The sequence below is a fragment of the Amphiura filiformis genome, chromosome 18 (assembly GCF_039555335.1).
Source record: "Amphiura filiformis chromosome 18, Afil_fr2py, whole genome shotgun sequence".
Taxonomy (NCBI): Eukaryota; Metazoa; Echinodermata; class Ophiuroidea; order Amphilepidida; family Amphiuridae; genus Amphiura; species Amphiura filiformis.
Window position 1 is genome coordinate 2608525 of NC_092645.1, and position 21092 is coordinate 2629616.

A 21092-nucleotide genomic window follows, 5' to 3' on the forward strand; every position below is an offset into this window, starting at 1 on the left:
CATTTTGGACTGGTATGTCTATAAATAATATACTGTGCAAAAACTAATGGAAACTTCATGCGGGCACTTGGAAATGTTAAATTTGACATTCACTAGTGCAAGTGAAAAAAAATTTTAATTTACTATTGTTGATTAGCTTGTTTTTTCGTTTTTGAATGGGATTCAATCATGTTTCACCGTTATTCATCACCGATTAACAACTCCTGCGTGTCTGCTTGGTTTACTTTGCTTGGACAGCTAAAGCTGCCCTCGCGAAGTAAACCACGCAGACAACACCAATGCATTGTTGTTAAGCGTTGCACCAGCGGCAGCGCCCAGAAGTGGATTGTATACTTGACTACAGTAATGGGCCCCATCGTCACTCTGAAGGTGGCCATCGCCCAAAATGGTCGAAACTGTCAGGTTAGTAAAACTTAATTGGTTTTCACAAGATGAAATTTCTTGAAAAAATCTAATGGAAACAATGCTTTATCAACAAGATGACACTCACCCTTCCATGGGGTCTAAGTAGACACCCAGGAGGATCTGAAATAACCTCCTCCTGTAGCCTCTGTCTCTTCCCTTTGAGTTGATGATACAGTAATTAAGTCAAAACATTACCAAATTTGAAACTCACCCTTCCATGGGGTCTAAATAGACACCCAGGAGGATCTGGAATAACCTCCTCCTGTAGCCTCTGTCTCTTCCCTTTGAGTTGATGATACAGTAATTAAGTCAAAACATTACCAAATTTGAAACTCACCCTTCCATGGGGTCTAAGTAGACACCCAGGAGGATCTGAAATAACCTCCTCCTGTAGCCTCTGTCTCTTCCCTTTGAGTTGATGATACAGTAATTCTCAGCTGCTCCGTAGTCCTGTAGTTTGTGTACCAGGATTCTTAGAGCTTTGTCGTGTTCTTCAAGCTTGAAAGTAACAGAATTAAAATATTAACTTGTAAAATTTTTGTCTACAGTGTAGGCATATATAAATCATTGTTGTATTGACATATAACAAGCCAATCAAAAATAGGGCGGGTATGTATAGGTTTTTTAAAAGCTATGTCAAAACATGGTACTTGGTCAAAACATTTTTTTTTAAAGTAGGACTAATTTTTAGGGTTGATTGAGTTTTGCCAATACAATGGTATTGTTAGGCCTAACTTCTTATTCCAGCAAAATATAAATAAAAATCTATGTGTAAGTTGCAATTTCAAACATGATCACATAGTGGCGTATCTCAATGATCACATGATCATGATACACCACTGTGTGATATACTTCTTTTGTAAAAAGTGTATCACAAAGTGGCATTTTGTATAGTGATGACGATACGCCACTATGTGAAATCGCCACTATGTACTGCCCCTTTTTGTCTGCGGCATTTTTCTGATTCACATACTGACGTATAACTTTAAAATTATTTTTTACACATTTAAAAGCTAAAATGTGAAGTAAATATATAAGAAGGTGCACTTGGGAACAGTTTAATACAGTGAATTTGAAATTAGTGCGACAACACAAGCTTGTTAAAAATCAGCATTTTTTCAAACTTATTTTTCTCCGAAATGCACTTTACAGTTTTCCTTACGATACACCACTAATGGACCCAACCAATTGCCATGTTTGGACCAGATCACACCACGTGCAAATATTACATTCAACATTAGCCCAAGTTTGAACTCCAGTAATGTCTACACATTTCTATTGCATGCAACCCACATGATTTATGACATTTTCTCTTTTCAGAAGACAAAGGCTATTCTTTTAGCATGATAAATGATGTATTATTCAGTAAATTTGACATTCTGGAATGATTTTTATATTTTTTTTTTATACGTATCTCATTCTAATCAAATTTGTTAGGCCTTTTATGATTGTGGTTTTCTACAGCATTAATTAGTTTATTTTCATCTACACAAATGGTGTACACCATGAATAACCTTAAAATTAGCATTGTCAAATGAAGAAATAGATCAAATTCTTCAGGCTAAAAAAAGTTTGTTTCCTGCAGTTAGGCCACTCATATTTCATTTTGGTTGAGCCATTTTACCGCATTTCATTCTTTTCTTTGCGAAATCCACAAAAAATGACATTTTCCAACAAGAAAAATGAATGGAAACTATTTTGAAACAGGCTTTTTCTCACACATTTTTTTACAAGCAATATGAAATTAATAAATCCTATGAAAATAATTTTCTTATTCTTTTCTGTCTTACACTCAGCATGGATCGAGTCTCCCATTAACCTGGTAAAACTAAGTGAATGAGTGATACCCCCGATCTTTACCTATCCACACTCAGCATGCATGTATCTGCCTTTGACATAGTGAAACAAAGTGGAGGCGTGACACCCCCTGATCAGGCTCAGAAATCTGACATGAATTGATTCCCGCAAAGATTCTCATAAAAACATCATCCGGCCGAATCCATATCGCGTAATACATTGACAGTTTACAAAAAGACAAAAATACTGCTAAGTTTGACTCCAGGTTTATTTATACTTCATTTTTTAAGCAACTGAACCCCCAAAATGGCGATATTGTGGAATAATTTACTTAAAAAAGGAATAATTTGTACAATAATACTGATTTGAGAGGGCATTTTAACAGCAAAAACAGCCATCGGCTGTGTGTCGACCTTTCGCTCGCCAAAGCCGCCATCTTGGACCTTCGTTCGCCAAAGCCGCCATCTTGGATGACTAAATCAGACTGTATGAGGGCAGTATTTTTTTCAATCATTGTGCAGTGGGAGCCGGAGGTCGATTTGTGTGATTCAAGGATTCTCGTATAATTCTCTTGCGAGAACCCAAATGGATTCACCCACACTGCCACATATTTCTAGGCCTGCTATAATCTTTACCTTTCTATAAAATACTGCACACTCAGCAATCAGCATGTATGAGTCTTCCTTTGATATAATAAAACAAAGTGGAGGAGTGACACCCCCTGATCTTTACCTTTCCATAAAGTATTGCACATTCAGCATGCATATCCGTCTCCTTCACTTTGCTTAAGATTAAAGGCACTCTGTACACTGACGACTCTTGCAGCATGTGACGTAGTGTAGATCGCGCCAAGTCCACCTCACTCTTGGGGGCGCTCACATCCTTCACTATCTGTAGCACTGTGTCTAGGTACAAAACGGCCAGATGTGTGTGATATTTCTCTTTCTGTAAAAGTAAATACACAAAAAAGCAATCAGATGAATTAATGTAAAATAGAATGAAAAGGTTTCCATTAGTTGCTTTGTAAAATTGATCAACAATAAGTCAAGCCTTGTCTTTTGAGGAGTGCGAGTGCGATCGCACCTCTCCACACTCCTTCAATGACCCCAAGGAGTGTGATTGATCACACTCTAAAATTGTGTCAATGTGTTGAGGACTGTGATTTTTAGCACTCCTAAATGTCTTGAGGAGTGCGATTTGTAGCACTCCTCGATATTTTAAAAGACGAGGCCTGATTAAGTATGTGTGAAATTGAGAAAGTTGGCAAGCAATATGAGGCAACAAATTATACATCAGTTGTATGGGCATAGGGTCTGTTCAGTGGCATAGCATCATAGAGGCACTAAGGTGTCACAGCCCTCGAAAAATCCCATTGAAAATTGCAAAAAAGACATTCATGAGAGGATCAAAAATGACACCAAGGTATTTTATTCTTCGACACGCTCGATTATATCATTAATATAAAATATATGAAAATTTTTCAATCTTTCTTTTTTTTATAATTCAAAGTAAGATTGTTATCATAAAACCATTCAGCCAATCAACCATCCATCCACACACATGTATACACATCCAACCGTATCATATAACAAAAAACCTATACAACATGTTGTTTCAGGTGATCAAAGGAACATGCTGACCAATTAAACTCAATAAGAATTCTATATAAAATATATAATAATGTGCGGAAATGTTGGGACACAATGCATCTATATCGATTATCATGCATCCCTGCTCCCCCTTTATTCAATGGGGATGCCAAAAGTAGGGTAGACAATGATTGCACTTTATGTCTCCCCCAACAACGGAGCTAGAAGATCAGAAAGGAAGCAGGCACTTTTACCTAAATATGCGATTCATGCATGTGCAATGGGCCGCAATATATTTAACATTCTAATTTTGCATCAACATGCAGGTCAAGCATTAGCGCCAATTATCCGGCTTCAAATGTGGGGGACAATCGGCCTGAATTGTCAAAGTATCTGAAAAGAACAAAAAATGTGCCATTTTGCCAAAAATACATCCCTTCCCCCCCTCCACCGGAACGACGCTCATGAAATCAAGTGCTTAGTTTCTTGATATCTATTTCATAGTGGAAGATAAGACTGAAATTTTAAGGGCAATATTAAGTTTTAAAATGGCACTTTCTTTTTCGCATTTTTACTTGTTTTTATTCCCAGGCTTTTTATATTCCCCATTTTTAGTAAATGTTTCTTTCTATTTCAGTTTGAACTTTTTATTTTATTAATCTCTTTTTTCCCTTTTCATTCCCTGTATTTTAGTTCTTACTTTATTAATTTTGTTCAATTCTTTAAAAATGTAACTTATGGCAATTCTAGCTACTTGTTTAATTTATATTCTGTGTTTACATTTCAAGTTAAGATTTCATATACATCTTCTCTAAACATAACATTTATGTCCAAGTCCATGTTTCTACTCACTTTTATTTCAATATTTTCAAATAAGGCGATGCATAAATAATGATGCCATTACCACTACCATCACATTCAAGTCAAAACTTTTCCCACGCTACAGGTTTTACACAAACAAGTCTAAAATCAGTCAAGCTAATTGTCAAAATCAGACATTAAGTTAATTTCCTCCCAACAATACAGGTAAGAAGATATCTAACACTTCCCACAATGCATTTTTCCATTCTAATTTTCTGTACTTATTTGCTATCTAGTGCAACATAAGTCGATAGTGACAACAAGTACCTCAATGAACAGAGCACATCCAGATCTTGCAAAATATGTTTATTTCTTGACTATCTACTTCGAGGGGGTACTCACATGAAAATGTGGTATGGGTATGTGCGGCGATCAAGGGTCCCTTTTTGAGGCTCTCCAGCAGTTCTTTAAGACCCACATTTGGATCATGTTCCAGTTCTTTGAGCCTCAAACTCTAACAATTGTAGCTCTTTGGTCGAAATTTGGACAATTTTGGAATTTTTTAGCTCCAAAGCCTATAATTTGGCCCGATTTTAGTTCACAAGAACCATCAAAAATCTTGAAATTTAAGTTCATCAAGCCCCTATTTTGCACCAAATCAGTGGAATCAGGGAATCCGTACAAAGTAATAAAAGTGTCATTTGATGTAATGATGTGATGCATCATGTTGCAAAGGATTCTGGGAAGGGTCAGATATCTTCTCTGGGTAGAGTCAGCTAATGCACGCTGTGATATGGTTGATCGGTGGAGCAGCGCATCGCTGTCCAAATCCAAACGACAAAACACCTCCACACACAAAATGACAGCGGAACTTTTAAAATTTTGGTTTCTTTTTTTTTCCTGGAGGCGATCGTTGACATTTGCAAATACCGTAACCACCCGGGTATAAGCCCACCTTCAGGTATAAGCCCACCCCCTATTTTTCAAGACATTATGGGAACATGGGTGCACTCGGCTATAAGCCCAGTACTAAATTTTGGCCAAGTTCTTAAATCAAATCAAATCAATGCTTTTCTCTCACATAAAAAAAAATCAGTTGATAATCAACATTCCACACTTAGAATTTAAAGAAATTGACATAGATGATAGAAATTACTGGTACATTGGGCATTATACAAATGGGGATGATTTTTTCTTATTTCTAAATTCATGTACTAGCCCCTCCTCGGTTATAAGCCCACCCCCATTTTTGAAGTAAAATCTGCCATCTAGGGGAGTGGGCTTATACCCGAGTGGTTACGGTAATGTGACATGATCCAATCCAAGTCATGAAATTGAGATATAGGCAATCAGTAAGGAGTAAGGAGCAAAACTACAATACAATTTTACAAAACTGATCATGTATATAACTTTGTAAGCAAAAAAGGATTTCAGCATCAGTAAGCGTAAGTACTGAGCAAGTTTCGATGGTAACAGCTGATTTTTTGGTTTGAGTGGACTGATCATGTTCAGGTGTGTATGCAGGATTTGTTTTTGACTTGGGGCTAATATCAGGGGGTATCTGGTCTAACAATATCTAAGAAAAAATTGCCGCAAGGCGGTCATCGCATCACGCTTGTGCAGCGCAGGGGTGTCTGAGAAGTGAGAAACTTTTGCAAAATGAAGACCTAATTGAAGCCATTTGGTTGACCATTTTGGCACTATTATTGTGTGAAATTTGAAAAAGCCGAAAATGTGTGAAATGACAGCCCATGAAACGTTTCGTGCATGGACATGGATGGACCCTATTATTGTAGGCCGCTAAATTGTGACCCACAATCCAATTCATCAACAACCATGTTTCTACTGATGCTTAAAATAAGGGTTGTGGTATATACTGGAAGTATTGAACATAAAATGTACATAAATAAAGTACAACACCCAGCAACCGTTGACCACTGTGTTTGACAGTGTTTCTACTGCCAAAAATAGGCCTACCGGGTGTCACACCACATGGTCTACCTCATGAGGTGAATCCCGGTTGCTGGGTGTCCGCACTGCACCACTCTGAACTGATCTGTTTCCACTGAGCACATTAACCAGTAACACTCTTCTAAACTAAACCGCATCACCCGCCAACCTTTCCCCTGTAGAAACATTCATTCACTTATCAACTCGATCTTCCTCAAATATGTGCAAACAAATATAGATCATAAAGATGATTGGAATTATCTACCAGAACTTAATAAGCCATAGATCAACTCAATAACAACAAACTCCTACACCATTTTGAAAATATATTGAAAATAAATTCAAAGACCTTTTTGTCAAAATAACACAACTCCACCCACACCCCCGTTGTTGGCTGTCATACAAGGAATTACTTGACTTCAATTTACAAAACAAACAGCATATAGTTCCACACTATCAACCAAGCTGTAAGGTGGAGTAAAAAAACAGGAGAAAATAAATTAAAAATTGTCATAAAGTACATGCAAGGTGAAACAATTTTCATGGTTTATAAGCGAAAAGTTGCCTGCAATGTTAGTAATGCCACGTGGCAGTTTGGTTAATGTGGTATTCGTGTGGGCTTATAAATGTTTTGTTTTATTTGACAAAAAGAATTGATTTTGGATGTGATAATGCTAATTTTGTTGGGTTCATACAACCTTAGATCACTTTTTCTGGGTCATGGGCTACCCACACGCTGAGTTGAAAAACTTCACCTAGATTACAGCAACATAGAGCTGCGTACAAATGCATGCCGATATGCCCATCACCAGCATTTCATTTATCGCCAGCAAATAAGATCAATATAAACAATAATGGTGATAAAACCGGTAATCTCAAAAACATTTATTTTAAAATTTTCCCCCTTGAAAAACCGTACATTTGCAAACGTGGCATTTATCATTTTTCTAGCCGGAGGGTAGAAAACACATCCTTTCAAATCCTAGCACTAAAGATGACCTCAGCAACACTGGATTAAGTGGATTTAGATATTTTTGCAATATTTTGTGAAATATTGTTCTGCATATTGATTGTTTCCACAATTTCATCTTAGCCTTCCGTTCATCTAAGGGAACAGAAACCCTCCCTGCCAGAAACGTAATAATGAATTTAAAAAATTTTGACATAATAATAGTAATGATACATTCTTCAGACCAATGTTTTTGTACAAAAACGTAATCGAGCCTTTTTACCCCCTCCCCTTAAACAACGTTTATAGGACATCATCGATCTTTTGGTTTGTTCCCTAAGCCTCCCATCAAATTTGGTAATAACATTACACCAATTAGTTTCAAGTTAATATCTGAAACCTTTCTGCCACAAAAAGTCAGAATTAATGGTCCCGAAAAAAAAACAGACAATCAAGTCAACAAATACATGTATCATTTTAATATGCCTGACAGATATACAAGGATGAAAACAAGCACTGATATAATTTCCTGAAACTGCTCTAACATTTCCTGAAAGTGTGTATTTCCCTATACTTTGGCACAGGGAAAATCCAAGCAAAATTTCCTGAAAAAGTCAGGAAATTTCCTGAAGATTTACATCCCTGGTTATACCTGAGCCTAGTCACCTGGAGTGGGCTATTCCAGTTAAAATCCACACACCCCCTATGGAAGACATGACCTTAATATCCAACACAGTGGGTGTCACCCATTCAGGTAACCACATTTGAAATTCACACTCCCTGTGTGGAAGACTAAGGTGATGTCTTCCATAGGGAGTGTACCACAGACTTCAAATAGAATAGCGCAATGGTAGTTTTGGAAGTTCAAACATCGTCCAAACCTTTGCCAAAATAGTTTTTAATTTTGCAAGAAACTGGGTACATACCATCGGGCCTGCATATATCATAATATCTAAGGTTTTTGCTGCCTTTCCACAACAACAGCGAAGGCCTCATATCCATTTTTTAGAAAAAATTTAGATTTGGAACAAAAATTCTGAAAACTTATCTTGATAAACATGCCATTTTAATCAAGATATACACACAGGAGGAGCATCACAGTACACACAGAGATTGCATGGAGGATGGTATTTCACTTTCTACAGTCCTAAAAACCCTCCTGGTCAATGGGCCCACTTATTATACTCCCTCTGCTCCTTGGGTTACGTCTGTGCATGGATCAATAATGTTCAAAGTGACTGATCTGAAATCAACATGAAATTTTTATACTCTATTTTTTTAACTTTTTAAGTTCCCAAAACTTTGTTCTGATCACGCATCCCCTCGACCACAAAATGAACTCTTCCAGGTCACTGTTCAAATCTATACAACTCTGGTCACGCACCATTGCCTCACATGGGCCTTCATTCTCTCTGAAAGGATGTTCTCTGGACTGGAACAAACTGAATTGGATAAACAAAGTATAAAGCATGCATCAGGTGCACCAGACTCCCAGTGTGAATTTTGATTTGTCACGGAACAGGTTGATTTCTTTACAGGTGTGTGTGTTTTACCAGAAACTTTCAAAAAACGTTTGCAACGAATTTGTGTTTAAAACATACATACAAATTCTATTTATCATGATAGTGATTGTTCGTTATTTGGCCATCGGCAACTGCCTATATGATCATTAGTTTTCTATGCATAATATGCAACAAATTTGTCCACCAAGGTCGACAAATTTGTCCCATTCTGTTGAGCTGATAGCATCTGATAGATATCGATAGATTACAGAGCGGTTGATCCGATTACATCACTGGACCGTTTGTGATGTGTTTATTTTCTACACCATCTTTTCAAGCAGATGTCTTGGTACCGGGTAAGTGTTTTATTCAGGTAAGGTTAGGACTACCAATAAAAGTTCAAACATTTAAATGTTAAAACAATTTTTTTTAAATGCCTGTAACAATTTTTATGTAAAAACAAGATATCTAATCTTCAGTTATGTCAATCTTTATCTATTTTTAATACTTCTCACAAGCAACTCTGCAGTTACGTACATGTTGCTCCCATTTTGCCTGCTAATTAAAAAAAAATCCCTTTTCTGTTTAAAGTTTAATTGAACTGGTTTGTGCATGCCTATCCCACAATTTGGGTTATGATTCTCTAAGTTTAAAAAAAACTTTGATAATGAAAATACATTATATCTACCACTAGATGGATGTAAGTTTTTTTTTAAAATTTTTAGTTATAAAGTTTACATTTTAATGTAGCCTAGGAATAGATGTAGTGAAAGTTTTACTGTTAAGATCATTGTAAAGCGCTTTGTTCATACTTCATGCTAAGGCGCTATATAAATTCCATTTATCGCTTACGTAAAACTTTCTGCAAATCCTGTCTTTCCTTTTTAATCACTTGAAATCATTAATATTACCACAAAATACAATAAAACATAAATTTTACCTGGCCAAATTCCTGGGGCCAAATTTAAATGGTTACAAAATTAATCTGTGGTTTTCCAATTTGTATTTTATCAATATCATAATCTCCATGACCTGAACACACCCAGAGGTAGTAATGGATGGCATATAAACTACGCATGTGATTATGACTGTCATGAATTGACTCCCTCCCGGAAATAAATTGCACTCTATTATGAGGTGGTGTAATTTACACGTGTAATTGTGGCAAATCGCAGTGTTAGGAGTTTCTATTCGCCAAACAAGCATTTGAACTGAAATAACACAAACTTGCTACAAGTACTTGTTTAGTGTGGTGATGAGCAGACTTTCTGGTATTTTAGAATTCTGTTCATTTGAACTGAAAATGAACGACCTTATTTTTTTGCATTGATGATGTTTAATGAGGCAAAGGCATATCGCATGCTAATGTGGTAAGAGTTACACCTCTGTTCTATTCTATAACTAGTGTTTTGAATTGAAATGAACTTGCTAATTTTAGTATCAGTGTCTGGTGTGGTGCACTTTAGCTAAATGGCTTACATATCTTTGCTTAGGACGCTCTTCAAAACTGATTTGACTCAAACATGAATACATTGTGAACTGTTTTTATCTGACATTACTAAAAAAAAATGTTTGATTGTTCGATTGTTCGATTTGACTGAGAAAATTAATTTCAAAGCAAAAAGGTGCATCTCAGAAATGTATGGATTGACTTTTTGCGTTCTATTCATAACAATAGAGGATGGTCAGTAGTGTTCTGAGTGTTTAGTACTTTTACAAAACCAACACATCATAGTGCACTGGTCATACAATCTAGGACAGTACAAATCTGGTACAAATTTGATCACAAATTATACATTATACTTTAAAAAGTGATGATCATTTAAATTCTTTTGACAGCTATTATAACAGAAGAAATTGATATAGACATAGATTATTGATTACCATGATAAAATAGAATACGCAGCAATTGAATTGAATTGATTGATACACACAGATGAAGTGGTATGTCCTATTCTTTATAAGAATGATTTCCATGGTCTGGTTAACATTTGATTTATAATATAGGATTTTCTGACAGGAAGGACAGATCATTTCAGAAGCCTACTTACAAATCTTGACCTCATTCTGCTGACCATGAAAAGTTCAAATGAGATACATCAAAAGTCCTATTAAAAATGATCTTACTAATAATTCCATAATAGAACTAGTTCTAGTTCCTCAAGGGGGGTGTGCACGCAAAGCGCGCATGGCCGCCAACGAGGCCCTTTTTTTTTATAGGACTGGTGGATTTTGTAATGTCAGAGAGGGGTTGTCATGGTCCCATACAGGCACTGAACAAGTGCTATTCCATAGTTGAGGTGTACTCTTTCTAGTTATGATGTTGAATATGAAAGATAACTGGTTAAAATTGTCTATTTTTAATCACTTGATACTTCTATCTCATGTGCATGTAGCAGTGAGATCAAAACCAAGCAGTGACATACGGGAAAGATTACTTACCCTTAACTAAGTACTGTCTGATTACCATACACACACATCCTACACCTCCCCTATTCTCCCCCACATACACAGTGGCAGCACCAAGGGGAAGGGGGGATTTTTACCTTTGCCCCCCCCTGCAGTCAGGACACAAAAAAATCACCAGAAACCCACTATTTTGGGCTATATTCCCCCATTTTAGGAAAATGTTCTGCTCTTATAATATCACAATCACAACTTGCATTCCCTAGGCTTGTATTTAATTTATTGTTGGGATAAGTTTTCATGCATGCTACATTAAATATTTTGAACATAATGATGAATTAAATTTAGTCCAGGATATACTTTTGGTATCCAATCCAACATGGATCCAAATTGTGCTGACATCATGGTGTAGTCATGCATGCAGGATTTAAAGATGGGCTGGTGCCAAAAATAATTAACACTGAAAATGTTACAGCAAACTTGCTTTACTGCCTGCATCAAATTTAATCATTTGTAATCACAAGAATCTTTGGAAAAAAACGTAGAAGAATGTTTCATTTGATGATACAAACATCAACATTTTACTCAAAATATGTAAAAAATTATTAAAGCTAGAACAATTTGCCAAATAACAGAAATGGATGACAGGCATCAACGTATACCACAGAAATAATTATTATATTTTCCGATGTGTATAATTTTATACACAAGTTGGAGTGCATATACATGCAGCTCTGCCTTATTTCTACATCATACCTGCAGAGATACGTTGCTTACTTTTCTATTTCAGTTGAAAACTATCTATGGTCATCATGTCTTTCATAGGAGTATATGGATTTCAACTGGAATAGCCCATTGATAAGGGTGCCACGTCCAAAAATGCAAAAATTTCAAATTCAGAAAACAATTTTTTATGGACCATGTTCCGGGTTTTGTAGAAAAAGGTCACCTATTTTGCAATAACACATCAATTACATTGACATCTAAGCTGAGTAGTAGAAGGAAGTTCACCTGACTATTGCAAACAAGTCATAACCAGTAGCAAACAATAGACTCACCCAACCTGAAAGCCTTGCAAACCAGGCAATATCATTTACACTATGGAAAAATAAGTTTTTGATGAATAGAATCACCAGCGAACCAAACCCCCTTGCTATGCCCATTAAAATGTTAGCCAATGTATTAAGCTTCTCTATGCTGATCATTTGCTGAAAATAATGATTTAGCCACTGTTTTCCTTGACTTTTTTTTAAGAGGTTGAAATTTCAATATACATTTGTACAACTGGAAATTGCCTATCTGAGGAAGGGGTTCATTTTCTGCGGGTGGGGTGTGTTAGGGGTGGGGAGTGATGGGTTTTCAAGTTGTTGAGACATGTCTGTCTTCCAAAAAATGTTAAATACAAGAGTCTTGCGTCACCTTATTTTAGCAGTTATACAACAATCTTTTGATTGATTTACCAAAATATTTGTACAAATATAAACAAATAACATTAACAGTACCGTATAGGCCTATAACAAACAGTATCAAAAAAGTTGCATCAGGAGTTGTGAATGACACCACAATTATTTGTTTACTACAATCAAAACTACAGCTAGTAATGTACGTATCCATCCCACGTCATATATGTTCCCAACCTTTTCATTTGCTAGTAGTTACAACCCAGAAATATGTTTTTCCAACAAGATATCAAAACACTCTATATTTAACCTAGGTAGTGAGAAACCACAGAAACTGAATCACTCAGCTTCACTGCAACAAGCGCATTAATAACGCCAAATTACACCCATTTTGGATGGGTTTTGTGAACTTGTCGGAAGGTTGATATGGTTGATTACGTGTCTGATATGGGGTGTCTTGCTACTGGCAGTTAGGAACATGCATTATACACACAAAGCTATCATGCTATGGGAGCTCCAAAATGTCTGGCGGTGTCTGCTAGACACAAAATGCAATATAGGTTCCTGAACAGGGGCATTCAAAGGTTCACATAGACTTTGATTTGGGTAAAAATACAAGGCACAACTTAATTGGGTGTTGGATATGGACTTTCACAGCTGAACCTCAATCATGTTACCAGGTATTTTGTAAGTTGGCAAATTAAAAAAACCCGCATAGATGTGCACGCCAAACAGCTGCCTCAACCTGTATGGAAAACAGGCAATAATAATTAAATATAAGGATTGGAGAAGCATACTTGTCATATTTCTACAAATCTCTTGCTAGAATTTAAAGAATGGTGTACTGACGTACAAACATGCTGTTCTTCAGCAATTTCAAGAGAATGGAGCTTGTTTACGTACATACAGTTTGTCAAATGTACTTGTACAGACAGGTGTGTCTCTGTAAGCGTACAGAATTAATAACAGGCAAACCCATGTACATGTACATACTATAAATTCTGTTACAGTAGTCACACATGTACTAGTGGAATTATTTGATACAATGTTTCTTGATCAAAAATTTACCGATTCATAAAGTCAGTGCTTTCTTTGTTTTCCCCTCTTTTTCATATTTTACTTCCTTTCTCATTAATAACCAAGCATTGTTCCATACAAATGAATGCATTCTGTTGTCCAAAAATAACTTCAACCTTGGTTGGAAATGACAAAAATAATGACCAAGAAAATTACCACTATTATGCCAGAACCTCAATAAGCTACAGAAATTGATACAAGAATTACCTTGACTTTTATGAAATTTGTAATGATGTGTGCTACAATGATCAATCATGGCAATACCACAATTATGCCTACCCAACTTGATTGTCTATGGACTATGGAGTATCCTTCTACTTCAAAGTTAGCCTTTCTTTTACCAGATTTCAAATCCGAGGGGATTTTTTTAAACTTTGATACTTTGCATGCTAATGCTAGACTCTAATGCAAGAACATTGACCACAGTCTCTGATGCTGGTTTCATACTACCCTGCCGCTTGCCGCTGAGCGGCGTGGCGCACGCGTATTGCAGACAAACGGACACAATCAAGGCTTGTCATTGTTTGAAACGCCCTGCCGCTTGCCGCTGCGAAAGTATGATGCGAGCTTAAGGACCAACAGAATAAATTTTGTCTAATGGACTGTGCACTCTCACAATTCGTTTGCCAAATGAGCAGAATCCAGATATTTTAATTAATTAAAATTCAGACTTTTATCCTTATAATCAACACCCATTCAAGTATTTAAATTAAAAGCTTATGCATCCGACACATCAAATTGCTTGGTTTGAATTGGAAGTACATAAACTCCTTTTTTTTACCACAGTGCAAAAGCCATTTTGACTAGAAAATCTTTGATCTACATTTCAAAATACCACTACTGAAAATATCTTCCTTTCCATCTAAATCTATAATTTAATTGTGAAAAATATTTTTCAATGTCAACAGATTTCCAGAACTTGCTCCAATGGCAGTCTTCAAACAATTACTTGCGGGATAACTGTCTTCTTTGTTCCGGACATAACAATGCCAGAACAGAGAAGCAAGAAGTCACATTTTTCGGCTCAAATGAAAGCCGGACCTTTGCATAATTTTTCCATTTCATTCACATTAGGAATCTATACATGCATATCACTAGAGTCATATTTCACATGTCGGACTACAAATGAGGTTTTATCTCTAATGTATTTTGTGGTCATCAGGAAAATATTTGCAATAGGTCAAGCACTGACCATTATGACTTTTAATAGGCACGTTCAGACCTGAATAATTACTCGAGTTAAATTTTTTACAACCCGTGATAAAATACCACAAATATTTTCATTAACTCGACTGATTGTCCACACTTACTTTACCCGACCTTTTAGCTCGATTCGGCGACGTAAATTTACCCGACCATTTTGTACCTGGGTATAATTTCCGGAAGTTGTACTGCCACTTACGTTGACCGCTGGGCTAATTCGCTGGATTCTAAAAATAAATCTGAACGATTGTAAACAAATGTTGTGCGAGTATTAAAATGGATGTAAAATTGCTATTGTTTTTCCTGTTGCTTCATCGGCAAATTGGTGTTGCAAATGATACACAGCAAAAGCTTATCGCAATAATCATGATGCTTGAACTGGTTAGGATGTGACGGAAGCAAGAAGGGAGGTCAAATCTGGCAAAAAGGTCATTGTTTACCTCGACTGTTACCTCTGGTGCAATCCACACGTGCATCTACCTCGACTGCTCAGGTCAGGTTAAGGATTTACCTCTGACTTTTTTCAGAAGTAAATCGGTCGGGTTAAGGTCGGGATAAACTGCCCCGACTCCTGTCCAGACGTGCACAAACCCGACCTTTATCACGAGCTTGGCCCGACTGGGCACTTTACTCGAGGTAAATAGCCCTTTTCTCGAGTTAACTACCCTACGTCTGAACACGGCTAATGAGACTGTTTTACATAAACACAAGCATTTCCTTATTGGGAAGTCTCGTCCATGTTTTTTATACACCAATTTCTTGACACTGATCTGATCTCATTTGTTAGCATTATTTGTTTGCATTATGCATAAAACACTATTTACTAACGTTAAATTTTAAGCTAGAATAAATTTGAAAAAAATAGAGCAATTACACTGAATGAAAGATTCATGTAATGAAACTGAATGCATCAAACAAAAGAAAATATTCATGGAATAATAAATGGCATTTTATGCATACCTACCACTGGTCCCCTTCTGTTGTATTTCCCACAGTCGCTTTGTCACACAAACCTGAACTGTCATGTCATGTGCATAAATTATGACTTTTTCAGAAATTTTTTTTAGCACAGTTACATAAATTATTATGATCATTATTGATGGTAAATAAAACAACTTTACAAAATTAATGTTCAATCAATGTTCAATCAAACAATGAAGTAAAATAAACAAATAAGTGGTAGAGAAAAAGAGATTTTCTGTAACAAATCTAATGTGATCAAGCAAATTGAGTCGGATATCCAAGGCAATACTAAAATGGCCATATCTCCAGAACTGCAAGTCTAATTATGACGGGGTTTCAGCAAACTAAAGCTCTGACCCCCCCCCCCCCCAACACACACACACATAGAACTTGATTTTTTTTTAAATGCTAATTTTGGTTCCAGCTACTGTATTTGTGTTTATGAATGACCAAGTTTTCAAAGTAAAAAAAAATTGTTTGCTCAATTATCTGCTTTTTACACAATTATTATAAATAGATCTTTTGACTACTAATGAAATGAGGCAAACATTACAAAACTTGTTGAATATGGGTCCTAGACATCAATCTCAAACTGTGTATCCTTTACTAATAAAATAGCAACAGGCCGGAGTGTTTTTGTTCAATATTAATCCATGTCGCTGACTCTTTCTGACAAAGTTTGTGTATTCTTTGCATCAAACACAGGTCATAAAAGTGCAATTCATTGTTTGAATATAAATATGAACTTTTTCACAATGGATTATGTATTTTGGAACCTTCAAATTTATGTATCAGTTGAAATATCCGATGTGGATCAAAAGCATTTAGAATATTTGAAACATTATTTGACCTTTTGTCCTAAAGTGTCTTTCTTATTTCAAAGACACTTTCATTTTTGGAGGACCTTCAAAAACTTGAAACCATTGGAAAGAGGCAGCTTATGGATTATATTTAATGAAAGTATCATATCTTTTGGGACCTTCACATCTTTTGAATAGATAAATGGAGATCATTGACTTATGATAATCTTTTTTATGGCTATGGTTTTCAGGTTGAATTGTTTTTGCCAAATAATGTCAAAAATAATACCAATACTGAAAATAGGGAAAGACAAACCAATTATAAAATCGAATCACACCAATGACAAAATGTGATATTGCAGTTGAAATCAATACACCCCCTGTGAAAGACACAACAGTAATCTTCCACCTTTCCACACAGGGAGTGTGAATTTTAAACAGGGTTTAATACCTGAATGGGTAACTCTGTTCTTCCATAGGGAGTATGGATTTCAACTGGAATAACCCAATGTTGGCGATTCCCACTTCTGTGTTTAATTATCTTTAAAAAGTAATTTAATAAATTTATATTTGTTGAGGAAGAATTAGTATTCTGAAACCTTAACCTACAGGTTAAGAAAATATATTTCTTTACAACCATAACTTTCTGAACTGAAACTTAAATAAACTGCAATACCCTTTAAATATTCACTAAAATAAAATAGTATAATGATCTGGTTTCTACCTTCCCAATTAGTTTTAATATGATAGTAATGACAACAACAATAATAATAATAATAACAATAATAATATGCATTTTTTTTCTATACAAATATTAGGCTACCAATAATTGTACCAATCTCACCAGACTTAACCACAAGGCCATAAACAACCTGTAATTCTATAAAAAATCTTTCTTTCTGACAATTAAGGAAATTTATTCTTAATTTTCAATTAAAAATAATCACTTGACTATCAAAACCTGTTGACACAAATCCTTAAGTATAACCAAAAAGTGTGCAGACCATTCTATAATAAGTATCCCAAAAGGCGGTTCTTTCTTTTTCCTTGGCACAGGTATGCAAGTCACAAATATTCAAGCTTTACTACCCTTGCATATCATCTATTGATTATTATGAGGATGTTTGTCCCAAATGCAAAGTTATGCACTATTGCTGAAGGGTGAACAGAATTATAACAATGTCTCAAAATCATCAGCGGAAAAATCCTAGCGCAATCTTTTGCACCCTGGGGGCGTATTTTTGGGTGATTTTTACCTTCATGCGTGTCTGGCGTGGCGGTGGTGATAATAGTGTACAAGTTCAAGTTTGGCTTTGGGGGAGTATTTTAATCGTAACTTTCAAAGAGAGTACTTAGGCAATTTTTTATGCTGTTCCCGGAGCTGTTATTCTGTTTAATTGTTACAGTTGTAGAGTGAACCTGGAGGACATGGAAGTACGATGTTTAATACCGCTTAATACCACGCTGTAAGGTATGTAGTGAACAGTAACTGAAAAGTTTATTTACTTTTCTGAAGAGAGCCTTGTGATAACTTTCAATATCTCACGTACAGTTGTAAGTTTTAGTTTACCATACAGGTGGAAAGTAAGTTGAGTTCTAAATATACTTTGAATTGGTTTTGACATTAATTGTACATACATGGCTGTACCAGTTTAACATTATTTATTTATTGTAAGCCCACCCACAAAGCATTTGTCCTAAAATATTTTTACTACAATTACTTTCCGTTACATGTATTTTTTCCTTTTTCTGAACCATCTGCAATTGACATCAATAATTTAGAGGATTATTCTATCTTAATTGTTCTTTTTAAATGTGAGGACACAATGTTTCACATTTACATGAATTTTCAAGATCAACTTTTTTTTGTGTTGCTTCTTAAATGGAAAACACAGATTATGCACACTTGCACTCGTACAACCCCCCCCCCCCCATTATATACACCCGTAGGTTCTAAGTTGAAGCATATATGTCAAAGAATTGCAATAAACAAGGGGTGTAATGTTATTTTGTGTAGAATACTGAGGCATTACAACATACATAAATATATTTTTGTGTGTGAGATGTGTTTCCAAAGTTCTAATAATTATCACTAAATGTTATTTTTATGTGTGAAATTCATTTTCCCAGGTGTGGACTGCTGTGCATGATACATACATCCTTCCAATACCTACATCGGCCACTTACAACATAGGGAAATAGAAATCATACGCTTCATATTGGATACAGATGAAGAGAGCCAAGATGCACCAACTACATTATAGTGCTATCTACTGAAGATAGCACTATAAGACGTTTTATCTGACGATGCCTCACATGGAATAACACACAAGGAGGAAGAATGATATTGATGAAAGATGAGCAGAGTTACAAGTTATAAGCACTGAGTGAAGTCCAATAGGGAGGGCATCGCAGGTGATTTAAAAACTCTGCGGGTCCACCTATTGGTCAACATGCAGTAGCAACTCACAACAATAGCCAATCATAAGCCAGATAGAATACAACAAGTACTACGATTGGATAACAACTTCTAACAGCAGCTAACCCATGTACAGCTTGTTTCAAACAAGTTCATTTTGGGCAAGGTCATCCAGCTTGAGTTATTCTATTTTGAAGTAAGTGACTTTTTATTTTTCAAGATAGAGAGAAAGGAATGTTACTTTCAATTTCACATCTCTGATATTTATAGCAAATTATGATGAATTCATGGCTTGTCTTTTATGCATCACAAATGCAACATTGACCAACTTTTAGCATTTTGTACTTTCAATTTGGTTGGTTTTCTGCAACTTGAATTAACTTTGAAAACATGAAGTCAATTTCACACTTTAACTGAAACTACCCTTACTTCCATAGTTTCAGGCACTATTGGGTTTTGCCTGGCTTCGGCCAAATGTTAATTTTTTTTTTAAATAGTCGGTAACAAAGTACCCCAGGTTCTAGTATAAATTAAAATAAATAGAACAAAATTTTCCCCCACTAAATACCAAAATATTAAATACAAACTTCATGACAAGTCAAGTGCACAAAATTAAAATTAAACCAAGAGATTTATAAAAAAAAATTGAAAATGTTGTATATCGATTTCCAATTGAAACATAAATGGTGGGAAAAGATGGCATACTGTAAATGCCATGTAGCCATACAACTAGGATCATCTTAGTCAAATCTACATCCAAATGTTGTCTGTGCAATAATCTAAATGCCCTTTCACTTCTTTTGTTACACAAAAAATTCCACAAATGATTCCCAATGATAATGAGTCAGTTCAGGTCAATGCTAGCCGATTAATTATCATCCATGAATCAAAATTGACTTGATAAAGTGAATTCCACAGAGCTTTAGTAGCAATGAATAGTATCTATGAACTTGCCAAAGGACATAACCATTAATTTTCTTTTAATTGTGTTAAAAATGGACAAGGTGCAGTAAATTAGTCATCTAAACTGTGAAATCACAAAATTCCCCAGTAAGAATTCAAATTGTAGATTGGGAGGGGGAAATTTTACTTGTCATTTTCTTTTAAAAAAGAATATAATTATGCGTCATTGAAGAAAAAAAATACTTAGCCTCTATATTAGAAGGAGGTCCAAATATTCTGACCCCTTGGAAACAAAATATCAAACATGATGTCTTTAAAATATTATCCAGCCAGTGGTGTAGGAACACATTACAGGTTTACTACTATACTGGAGAGGGGAGCAGGTTAGCACAGCTGTTCTGCCTTAATTTTATCCCACTGTGCAGGCATGAAAATTAACTGATTTTATTGTTTTTTGTTATTATTTTTCTGCCTATTTCTGAATCAAGTTCACTGAAAATGGTAAAAAAAACATAGTTTTCAGTGTTTTTTAATATCAAGACGATATATGCCTGTTGAGGTTGTGGGTTTGAGTACCCCCTGTTCCCAGGCAACTGAATGTGAATTTGGTTTCCAGTCATCACTCAATCACCCATGTTTTTTCCTGGTTCTCCAGTTCCCTCCTGCATCTGAAACTGGACTTTCATCCCCGAGTATACTGTATAATGATTCACCTTGTCGCCAGCGTTGGAAATAGCTGGTATCGTGTAGCAAAATGCTACACAATTTTATCAATTTGCTACACAATTTGTGAGTTGATTAGCATTTTTATGCGATAGACTTTACACACTGAAGTATGTGAATGTACCAAGAGAAAAGTAATGAAAGCAAATTTTGCTACACATAAAAAATGCCTAATTCCAACACTGCTTGTCGCCCATATTGGTTG

At 35.7% G+C, this 21092-nt stretch overlaps 1 protein-coding gene across 1 annotated transcript in view; it reads right to left on the minus strand.

The window, feature by feature from the left end:
- LOC140139744 (transforming growth factor-beta receptor-associated protein 1-like) overlaps positions 1–21092 on the minus strand; it is a 68553-nt gene that overhangs the window by 10720 nt on the left and 36741 nt on the right. The window contains exons 18-19 of the mRNA XM_072161452.1: positions 2935–3147; positions 743–903 (exon numbers count right to left, since the gene is read on the minus strand). Coding sequence (XP_072017553.1) covers positions 743–903; positions 2935–3147 — 374 coding nt within the window. The remainder of the gene's footprint in view (positions 1–742; positions 904–2934; positions 3148–21092) is intronic.